At 46.2% G+C, this 11767-nt stretch overlaps 1 protein-coding gene across 1 annotated transcript; it reads right to left on the minus strand.

Moving 5' to 3' along the window:
• Window positions 213-2366, minus strand: LOC109841511. Its single transcript, XM_020410475.1, has 4 exons — window positions 1880-2366; window positions 752-1494; window positions 360-694; window positions 213-249 (listed from the first exon to the last, which is right to left on the minus strand). Exons 1-4 carry the CDS (start codon window positions 2364-2366, stop codon window positions 213-215), a joined length of 1602 nt encoding a protein of 533 aa, XP_020266064.1.

Raw genomic sequence — 11767 nt, forward strand, 5'->3', positions numbered from 1 at the left:
CGTAATAATCCCCCTGCCAAGTGGAAACTATACCTCTGGCACTTATAGATTTCTTTCAGTGTTCAAAGCAAGAAATAACACAGGAAGAATTCTACTAGTCAACCCCATTATGAGAATATTCATCCTCAGCAGTTTAAAACTTTCTAGAGTTATCTTAAATGATAATAAAGAGAGTTTTCTGCACCAGAACCATTGTGGAGATCTATTCTAAGTCAGGAATACATCTCAGGCATTTCTTGTGACTTGTATCTAAAATCAAAACATGATAAATGCAAGAAACAATGAGAAACCAATATCACTTTTTATTCAGAAACCAAAAAGAAGTGATACAAAGATGTTCTTAAGCAAAAGAATAGTACAAAGTCAAGTCAAAAGAGGCAAGTTGAGCTTTAGCATCAGCAAGCTTTTCTTCATGACTGGCTCGCACAACGGCTTCAGCCTTCTTCCGCATATCATCCTCGGTGGGTGCTACTTCAGCGACTGCCTCCTTCTTCGCTCTTTCAAGAGCCTGAGCTTCCGTATGGTAATTCAAAAGAGTGTTCGTATTTTTGGCCCCAAGTATATTAACGACGGCTTCTTCACGAGAAAGCTGGGCTTTCAATCTCAGCACCTCCGCCTCAGCTTCGACCAGTTTCGTGCGAATGAGGTCCAAAGAAGCAGTTGAGAGCTCCAGTTCTTTTTGTCTCAGATCGCTCTGTTCCCGCAACTACGTAACTTGAAGCTCTTTTTCATCCAGGCCTCGCTCAATTGCCTCACGGCGGGTCACTTCCTCAACCTGGAAGTCAGCAAAAGTAGACACGATCTGTGTCTGAATGTCTTCGTGGCTGAGGGCTTCCAAATGTTTGAGCTGGGCTTCCAAGTGGGAAATAGCTTCCGAACAACGTTCAAAGCAATGGGCATTACCCACACTCTTGACCCCATTTAAGCCCGCTTCTAGGAGATACTTAAGAGAATCAAAGCGGCCTCGACCAGCTGTGACAACCTCAATTACCTTCCTCACGAGACTGTTCAAGTAGCTCAAGGAAATATGGAGGAAGTCAGGAGCGTCTGCTGGACTGGAAAAAGCAATGGAGGACGACTCGACGACCCCAGAAGTGGACGCGCCGAAATATGGATTGGCAAGTGATTTGGGTGTAGAAGTCGCGGAGGCAACTGAAACATTCAATTGCGAAGGGCTTGAAGTCAAAGCCATCATTGCTCTAGCTGGAGACGCGCTTGGTCCAGCCTCCGTGGGCGCAAGTGAGATCTTCATCAATGCTGTAGATGAAGCAGCTACGGTGGATGAGGCAGGTAAGGCCTGCTCCTGCATAAGAGCTGACACCTGCACAAGTTGCTGTTCGGGAGGAGGAGTTGCGGCAGTAGTTTCAGGCAACGCTGCAGGTGAAACCGTTGTCGTAGGAGAGCCAGGTAAATGTTGCTCTACTAAAGGAGCCAACATCTGCGCAGGTTCTGGCTCTGAAGTAGTAGTAGCAGTAGTCCCTGGAGAAGGTGAACCTACACGAAAAAAGGGTCGGAACGCGGACAAAACATGCGGAAGAATTCGAAGAAAACTAGGCTTACCGGAGATGTGAAAAGGAGTATAACCAGATACTTTATCGGATGGGACCTTGGGAGCATCGTCAAAAGTGGTAATGTCATCTATGGAATCATGCTCTTCATCATCTTCACCACCACCCATCATCTCTGTCTTCGTCAGCTGCACCGCCAATCGAGGAGTCCTCATAATCAACTCGCTCCTCATCATCCCGGGCAGCTGAGGGCTCAGGAAGATATGCACCAGGAGCTGGTCTTTTCATAGGTCCCGTTGTAGGACTAGGAATTAAATCACCAGCTTGTGACATTAATGCTGAAGGAGAAGGAGATGGATTCTCTTCAAGACCCCCTGGTTCTAAGGCAGGAGACTTGGGAAGGTCCATCATCGGAGCAGACTCTGCATCTGCAGCCATTAATTCATCCTCTTCGCCCTCAGGAGGATGGTAAGAAGAAGCTTCGCTCGATAAAGCTGGGCCATGAGAACGAAGTCCAGCTCTATGTGGCAGGCCTGCAACAGACGATTCTTGTTGTTCTTCATCTATAGCAGCTTTGATGGCCTCAGCCATCAACTTGGATTTTTGTTGGCCTTTTGGGGGAGAATCCACCAGCAGTTTCTGACGGATCTGCTTATCATACTGGCCGGCTTCATCTGCAGAGAGTTTTCTTTTTCCCGCTGCTCTTATCACGGGAGGATCAACCACTCGTTGCTCTTCCCCTGGAGCAGGCTCAGCTGTCTGTTCCTCTTCCTGTCCAGCAGATTGATTCTCAATGGACAGAAACTCATCGATCCCCCTCAAGCAGGATGTCTTGGACCCCTTCCTTAAATTATACATATGCCTAATGTCTTTCAGGCAAGATGTATTCAAGTTGTAGTTGGGAGTCTGAGAAGCGGCGTAATACCAATTACAGAAGCTGATGGAGGTATAGGAGTTGGCAGTTTTGTGGGGAAGCTTGAAGATGGCTTTGGTACAACCTGCTACAGAATAATACCAGGCCCTGGATCCTTCATATAAGTTGGCTATAACTGAGAGTTGAGGACGAGGGTTCCCGACATACAACTGATCATACCCAAATTGGCGAGCGAACCTATAGGGTTGGTAAGGCTCGATGAAACAGTGGACGCCCTGTCGGAAAATCAAGTAGCCTGGCCTGATGGAGAGAAGCCAATGGAAAACACCCCCGCTCAGCTGAGTGAATCCATTAGGACCTGCCGTATCCTGATATTCTGCTCCATAGATGCCACCCTCAAAATCAGGGAAACAACGGTAGATATGGAAGTTGGTGTCTCGCGCAAGGATTTAGCGAATTCTAACCATGTACCCCCCTTCCCACTTCGCAGACTCTAGTCGCTGCACAAATGGGATGAATGAGTCTCCCGGGGGAGAGGCTGCACTCATCAAAGAAGGACAGTGAAGCACGTACCAAGCCATCAAATAGGCATATGGCATTGGTACCCTGGGATTGGGAGTTTTGAAAGTCTTGTGACCCTCAGACTCCACCTCTGTAACACCAACGAAGTCAGAGGCCAACTCCCGCAGTCCATACTGTAAGCAACCCATCATGGCACTGAGGAGGCTCACAGGTCTCCCATGTGCCAAGAGAACAGTCGGGTAGACCACCTCAATAGCAAGGGCATCGACCGGCCTGGTAGGAACGACGCAACGCTTGAGCCACAGCATCAAGAATCCAGCCAGCAACGCCGTGTCAGAAATTGGAATCAGAGCTTGATAATGGAAGCTTTCAAACTCTGTATGAGCCGGGAAAACATCTTCCTTGGCCTCATTGGTGTAGTGGGAGGTAGCGTCGTCAATTCGAGCCTGAACTTCCTCCAAAGTACTGACAGGCAATCGGGATACAGAGCCTCCCTTAATGGTCAAATTTTGGAATAAATATTCCGCCCAGGACACTTGTTTAATGCCGCTTCCTCGGGCCCCCGTCAGCTGCATGCAGATATGGAAGTGACACATGACTTCCCAGAGAGTGGCATAAATTTCTGGGCTGGTCTTCTTCAAAATTTTAAGTTCCGCTGATCCCGGAACAAATTCTTCATACGGCAAGTCTCCAAGAATAAGACCCGAGACTTCGTGCATCTCGTGAAGAGCGAAGCCTAACTCCCCCACAGGAGTGAAGAAAGTGCAAGTCTCGGGATTATACTTCTCCAGTATGGAAAAGAAGTGAAAGTGGCTTTGGATAATCCCGAACTGAGTAGCCCGTACAGGAACCTGCAATCCTGCGCGAGCAAGAGGGACTTCCAACTCTTTCAAGACAAACTTGGTCATTTGGGTCCACCATCCCGTCACTGGAGAATGAACCCAACCAGGAGCTCTAAATCCTTGTGCGGGGAATTCTCCTTTCTTTGTCAGAAACCTCTTGACAAAGGTATTCGCCGGGCTGGCTACTTCGCCGAGGGGATATTCCTTAGCAAATAGACCCGGCCGTAAAGCAGTCACCTGTCGGTTATAACCAACTGTGTGGACCCCGTGAAAAGTCAGAGTTCCGAGGGTAACCCCATCCTGATCCTTAACCAGGGGCCAATCCATACGCCTTGGAACAGAAGCACACTGGAAATAAGATATGGAGAACATCCTCTCCATATTAGGCAAGAAAATGTTGCGGTCCCCAACTTTCCGCAGCCACTTATAGTCCCCATCGTAAGCGGTGCTTGCTTCGAAGTCAACGAAGTCCCCGAAGAGGTATCCAGGTTTGACTATTGGCTTACGGCTTGAGCTTTCAAGTCAGGCGTCCGTAACCAATGTCCTAAGAGTGTCGGAAGAAGCTTGGGTAATTAATTCTACGCGACTCTTCTCCCTAATTCAGAAAACCGGGAGTTCTTGGCGTGAGCTGAAGGCCATGTTCATGTCCGCACCACCTTCATGCCCAAAATGGTGGCGAAAAAGAAGAGGTTCACTGGTATGGCGCACTGCAAAAGGACGAAAAAAGTTAGACTACTCCAAATCAAAGCTCAGACGCGAAGGTCGACTCCCGCGTCAAACAAGATCAGACGCGAAGGTCGAGCCCCGCGTCAGATAAGCTCGAACGCGAAGGTCGAACCCCGCGTCAGATAAGCTCGAACGCGAAGGTCGAACCCCGCGTCAGATAAGCTTGGACGCGAAGGTCGAACCTAGCGTCAAAAATCTCAGACGCGCAGGTCGAACCCCACGTCAAAAATCTCAGACGCGCAGGTCGACCCTCACGTCAAGAATCTGAGACGTGGGGATTAAACCCCTCGTCAAAAATACCAAACGACGGAGTCCAGCCCCACGTTATTGAAACGAGTTTCCTCGTTGATCTCAAGATCAGAACTCACCGAAGCAAGTTTAACGACCACGAAGGTCGTACTCACCGCCAATCAAAGGAAGCTGGGGCGGCATGTTCGCCTGAGCAGCAGCGCCACCGGCCGGCGCTGACGGTGCAGATCCTCGAGCCGCAGCGGCATCAGATTTGGAAGCAACTGGTTTCTTGGGCGCCATAGAATCTCGTCGGAGGAGATGAGCAGTGTTCGGATGAACAGTTTTCGCCGGAGAGAACGAAGATTTTTCGTTAAAATTTCAAGAAGAGTCGGATGACTCTTGATTTGACCTCCAGCGGTCTATTTATAGACAGCTGTGAGCTGTCAAATCATAACGGACGGGATTCGAGGCCAGAATCCCGCCCAAACTAGACCCTCGCGTTCGAGTTGGTTGAGCTTCCAAACGCGATGCTCACCTTCGCGTTCAAATTTCCCAACGCTGGGCTCACCCACGCGTTCCAATCCTCAAAGGCAAAAATTATCTCTGTGTTTGGATCGCTATGATAGCAGCTTCTTGACTACCAAGGCTACGACACAGCCCCAGATGAATAAAAGAAGAGCTAACAGCAATCGTTAAGGCGACCAAAGCCGGGAAGAAACAAACGACTCCACCGAGGAGTCTATTGGAGGAGTACAGATAGATTACAATCAACAACATTGAAATCATCTGGTTCGATCAGACGGGATGAGCAATCAATCCACAAAATTTTGGGATCCAAAGTATTCTGAAAATTCGTCCCAGTCAACCGTGAACTTTCGAAAACTTTGGAGGGGGTTCTGTAGGCTGTCTAAAAATCACAATGGATAGCTGATCCATATCAAGCTCCGACAATGGAAGTCACAATCAGACGACTTTCTAATCACTGCATCTGCAACTCCACAATCGCCACAAACACGAGATGATGGATCTTGATGGCTGCGATAACAACATGACTAATATTATATTAGCAACTATTAGAGATGCTGATGAGCAGTGTAATGATTTTAGAAATAAAAGGTTGGACTTAGTTGGCGAGTTGCTTGGTAGAGAGCTGTGGGCAAATATTCATCTTCAAAACACTATGGATGTTGATTCCCGTCAAGCTCCTACAACGAAAGCTACAATCAAATAGCTTTCACGCCGACAATCGAAGGTTGCAAGTCGAGGACTTTTCACATAGATCGAGAAGAGTTACAATTCAACGATACTTCCGACAACGGATGAAAACTCTATTCAGCAGTCTTCATAATCTACGGTGAAAGTTACAATCTGATGACTTTCATACCCTACAACAGCTAAAGCCAGGATTACTGAACAACGGTCCCCGCAACGCTTCACGGAAGAAGTTACAAGTCAAAAAGCTCCTTCTGAAACGCGGATGTCATCCCCGTGTTATAATTATGGAAATGCAGGCGACCCCCGCGTTTCCAAGTCACCACCGCGTTACAACTTGGGAAGTGCAGGCGACCCCCGCGTTTCCAAGCCACCCTCGCGTTCGTAGGGGTCCAACCAACACTGACCCCCGCGTTTTTAAGCTACAACAAGTCAAAACGCGAGCGGCCCTCGCGTTCAATGATGTTCAGCTAACACCTAACCTCGTGTCTCAATTCTAAGAGGCGAAGTTGGGTTCTGAACGCTAGATTGGGCGTTTGACTCGTTCAAACATGAGTCGAACGGTTTCAAGACCGTTTATCCCACGTTCTGAGGGATTTCCGCCCATGTAGGAGCGGATATAGGGGTCAGTTACAACCTCCTATCCCCTATAAAACTCAACAAACTCAACTGAATAACGGGTCGATTTCTTGGCTCAGAATCGACCACAGGAGGCGAGGGCTTGGATTTCGGAGAATCAAACCGGCGCGCACACAAGGTTTGGAGATTTTTCCCAGTTGAATCAAACCAGGGCTGGCTTTTTTTGGATTGAGGAGGATCAAAACACCGCCGGGTTTGGTGATTCAGGCAAACACCAGCACCCCCGCAGCGAAATCTTGAGATAGGATTTTTGAATGCAAGCTCAGAAGTATCAAAAATCTGAGAGGATTCTCCACACCAGAAATAACAGCGTCTGATCATTACGAATTTTCGGGTTCTAACAAACTGCTATTGCCAGAGAGTTCTAACTCGTCCAGAGTTCTAAACTCATCAGAGTTAAATCGTCACAACTTTTCCACAGAAGTTTATCGTTCCGCCCCTACGAATAAGAGACGGTCGCGATCGTCAAGCGGACGAAGCAAATTCGACCGCAAACAATCGAAGGACGGCATTCCATCGCTAGAACCGAGAAGAACGCCCAGTTTTTAAACAAAGGAAGAGAAATCAAATTCGTTCTCTTCTCCTCTGTAAATCAAGTTGTAATCGGAATTTAAGGAAAGGAATATCAATCAATTTTCTTTATTATTTTCATCTGGCAATTTTCCGCCTAGCCATAGCAATACCCAACTCCACCGCAAAAGTGTCTCCTCAAGTTCTTCGTACATCTTAGTGGTTCCGTCAGATATATTGAATTCAGCGTAATGGTGTGGCTTCAATCAAACAACTTCTTTCCTTCAAGATCTACATTAGCTGGCACACCACCCAATTGTGCGGCCTTTTCATCCTCGAAGCACCCTCTCATCTGCTCGCAATGGTCGCAATCGTCCCTTCTGGCTGCTTTGGAAATCTTCCTTTCGAATTTGAATCCAATAGTCGCTCTACTGAGCTCTGACTACTTACTCCCTCTAGATGCTGTACTAATATAGCTCCCAAGTATGTGTTGGTCCCTCTAATCTCTGGCCTAAAATCGAACTGGCTAAGAGTAAGAAGATCTCGATACAACGAGCACCTCAAGGCCGCAACCCGATGTCGACGCTTCCTACTCAAAGCATCTGCTATGACGTTCGCCTTCCCCGGGTGATACTGAATTATGAACTCGTAGTCCTTGATGAACTCAATCCATCATCGATGTCTCTGATTGAGTTCCTTCTGGGAGAATATGTACTTCAAACTCTGGTGATCTGTGAATAGCTCGAACTAAACTCCATACAAATAGTGTCTCCACGCCTTCAGTGCGAATACTACCGCTACTAACTCCAAATCACGAGTGGGGTAGTTCTGCTCATGTACCCTTAGCTGTCATGAGATGTATGCTACTACCCTCTGAGTCTACATCAGAACACCTCCCAAACCTGCTAACGACGCATCCGTGTATACGACAAATGTCCTATCACTGCTCTGAATAGTAAGGACTGGCGCCATAGTCAACTTAGCCTTTAAGGTATCAAAGGCCTTCTAGCATTCCGTGCTCCAAGTAAATTGTACACCCTTTTTCGTAAGGCATGTAAGTGGCATCGCAATCTTCGAGAAGTCTTGAATAAACTTCCTGTAATAGCCAGCTCACCCCAAAAAGCTACGAATCTTGGTAACCATCTTCAGTGGTTCCCAATCAAGCACTGCTGAAACCTTAGCTGGGTCCACTGCTATGCCATCTCTGCTGACAATATGGCCAAGAAATCTGACCTTAGAAATCCAAAACTCACACTTGCTAAACTTAGCATATAGCTGATACTCCCTCAAAGTCTGCAAAGCCAAACATAAATGATGCTCGTGCTCTGATTCCAATCTCGAATAGATGAGAATATCATTGATAAATATAATCACGAATTGGTCCAAATATGGATGGAAGACCCGGTTCATCAAATTCATAAATACTACAGGTGTATTGGTCAATCCAAATGGTATGACCAAAAACTCGAATGACCCATATCGAGTCAGAAATGCGGTCTTAGGAATATCCATCTCCCGAACCCACAGCTGATGATAACCAGAACGAAGATCAATCTTTGAGAAATACTATGCTCCCTGTAGCTGATCGAACAAGTCATCAATCCGAGATAAAAGATATCTATTCTCCATATCGAGTCAGAAATGCGGTCTTAGGAATATCCATCTCCCGAACCCACAGCTGATGATAACCAGAACGAAGATCAATCTTTGAGAAATACTATGCTCCCTGTAGCTGATCGAACAAGTCATCAATCCGAGATAAAAGATATCTATTCTGAATAGTAACTTTGTTCAACTCACGGTAGTCGATACATAATCACATACTATCATCCTTCTTCTTCACGAAGAGGACTGACGCTCCCCACGGAGAATGACTCTGATGAATAAAGCCCTGAGCTAACAACTCATCCAACTGGGTCTGTAGCTCCCTCATCTCAGCAGGTGCCATGCGATAGGGTGCTCGGGATATCGGGACTGTGCCCGACTGCAACTCAATACAAAATTTAACCTCTCTCATAGGAGGCAACCCGGGTATGTGACATCCTGATAATCCGAGACAACTCTAGTCTCCCATATATCAACATTCTAATCCTAAAGTATCACCTCCTAGATGTACACCAGTAATGACTCCGCAAACTGGTTCCCCTAAAAGGTTGCCACAACTAACTCGGACCCATCGGACACTCGCAAAATGACTATTTTTGTAAAATAGTCGATACTGATGTGGTAGGAAGATAGCTAATCCATACCAAGAATAACATCAAACTCTGACATGTGCAACACTATCAGATCGACAATGATCTCAGACTCGTCTAAACTGATAATAAACCTCCTACATATGCTCTCCAAGAGTGACATCTCACCTAGAGGGGTGGAAACTGACAAAGGAATATCTAGAGGCTGAGCTACGAGCTGAAGTCTAATCATAAATACATAAGATATGAAAGAATACAAAGCCCTTGAATCAAAAAGAATACAGGCCGGAAAGGAGTTCACGAGGAACGTACCCTCCACTACGGCCCCGCTCGCACCATGATCACGAGGGACTACCGCATAGACTCTGCCAGTGGCTGGAGGCTGCTCTGCTGTTGGAAGTGGAACATATGAGACTACATGTCCCTGAGGGACCTCCTGAACTGTACGAACATGTCCCTCAATCATTGAAATTACTAGCGGTGCCTCAAGTCTCATCTGCTGGCCCTGACCTCGGTTCTGAAATCGGTTCTGCTGCTGATTCTACCATTTTCCTTGTTGGGCTCCTGCTGGTGCACTGCGACAGTTTGATTCTCTGTGGCCAATCTTGTGACACTTAAAACATGTGCCCTAAAACTTGTGCTGCTGAGGCGCTCTCTGATTATGCTGGGGTCCTCTCCTATGAGGGCCTTGCTGTTGCTGCTGGAATCCTAAAAAAGGCCTCTTGTTCTTACCCTTATCCTTAGTATTCCCTTCCTTTGTCTTTCTAAAACATAGCCGACTCGTTCTCCTATGAAGTGGCAGCATAAGCTACCTCTCGAATTGAGTAGAACCTCCTAGAAACGAGGTATCGACGAAGGCTAGGGCGAAGTCTTGCTAGAAACATCTGTGCCTGACGTTCTCTAGTCTGCCACATGCCCGTAAAGTGAAGTAGGCTCATAAATCTACTCTCGAAATCAGCTATTGATATATCTCCCTGCATCAATCTAGACAATTCAAGCTCTTTCCCGGCCCGTGCCATGGAAGAGTATACTGCTCATCGAAAAAAAATAGACAAAGTCCTCCTAGGTGAGGGTCATCCTCTGTTCTGGGGTAAACTATAGCCTGTACCATCTCCCTGCATCCCCTTTGAGACTATAGGATGCTAGCCTCTGTTTCTAAACCGAAGTCACATTAAGTATCTCAAGAGTGTTACCCATATCTTCCTTCCACTTATGTGCCGCAAGAGAATCTGATAATCCCTAAAACTCTGATTCCCTCATCTTCTAGTATCTCTCCACTAAGTGGAGCCAAGCCTCATGTTCTGTGGTTCTATCAGCAACTGCCTGTGGGGTGGGTATGAGTGTGTCTTTTGGGAAATTTTCCGCAACAGGAATAGCTGGTATAAACCGGCGGTGGAACTACTGATGGTGGTGGTGTGATGTGATTCGTCACAAGCTCCTCAAGTGCTGTCATCCTAGCGGCCATGGGAGCAATCAGGTCTATCAAATACTATGGAGCCTACTGCGGCTCGGGTGGAGCTTGCTACGGCTCGGGTGGAGCATGTTGTGGCTATGTCTGACCAGCTCTTCGGGTACAAGGTCTACCACGTCCGACCATCTAAGCATATAGAAGAAAGTTTATAAGTCCTTGAACGAAACATATATGGAATTCATAAAGATAAGAAATTCGTATCATATATCATTCACGCAAATACTTTTAATATCAATGAATACTAGTCTCACAAAAAAAATATTTGTAATTTTGGAATACGCGTATATAACGTCCTCACTCATTCTAGAAATTTCTAGTGGACTCTATACATGAATCTTAAGAAACTCTACTCTAACTCTACGACTCGACACAGGATGATCTTAAGGATACTGGAACTAGAGCTCTGATACCAACTGTGACGTCCCTGGTTTCAACAAGGCTACAGTCCAAGGTGAAACCAAGAATGTCAAACCTGTCATGCACTGCACCGTGCAATAGCATGTTTAACCATCACAATTACTATCTATCTAGTAGAATCAACAACAGGTGTAGATACAAAACAGGCTAGAGAAAATATACAGAAGAAATACTAAACGACAGATATTCTGAAGAAATCATCACCACTGAAATAAATAGATAATTCTCTAAGAGAAATAATATCGGACTGAATACAAGTGTCTCGACATAGGAAATCAAATGAAATGATAGTTAGGCACATCACCTTTACAAAACTAGAATGATAACTCAAATGTTCATAAATGCATCTACTGTGAAGTTCTGACATAAACTACTAACAATATAGATAAATAACTGCTAGAGCAATTCTATCAACCTACGGCTCTCTGTGCACCTGGCTCGTTACCTAAAAGGGGGAAAACAATGAGCGTCAAGTGCTAACAAGTAACATCTCAACCAACCCCAGGGGGGATGGGCTAGAAGAAAGAAAAATAGCTGTTAATACATATAGATAGTCAATCATCTACTCCGAAATAAAATGGTGGTTTGATATTTAGAAATTTACAACACGAGCATAGGTA

The sequence above is a fragment of the Asparagus officinalis genome, chromosome 5 (assembly GCF_001876935.1).
Source record: "Asparagus officinalis chromosome 5, Aspof.V1, whole genome shotgun sequence".
Classification (NCBI taxonomy): Eukaryota; Viridiplantae; Streptophyta; class Magnoliopsida; order Asparagales; family Asparagaceae; genus Asparagus; species Asparagus officinalis.

What these genes read in the sequence shown, in the direction of transcription:
- LOC109841511 (XM_020410475.1), bottom strand. Translation starts at nt 2,366, where the DNA reads ATGTATAATTTAAGGAAGGGGTCCAAGACATCCTGCTTGAGGGGGATC. An exon ending in TCCTGCCTTAGAACCAGGGG is followed by an intron (nt 1,495 to 1,879) that starts GTCTTGAAGAGA and finishes TTTTTCGTGTAG; the next exon opens with GTTCACCTTCTCCAGGGACT. An exon ending in GCCTCTTTTGACTTGACTTT is followed by an intron (nt 250 to 359) that starts GTACTATTCTTT and finishes TTTTGATTTTAG; the next exon opens with ATACAAGTCACAAGAAATGC.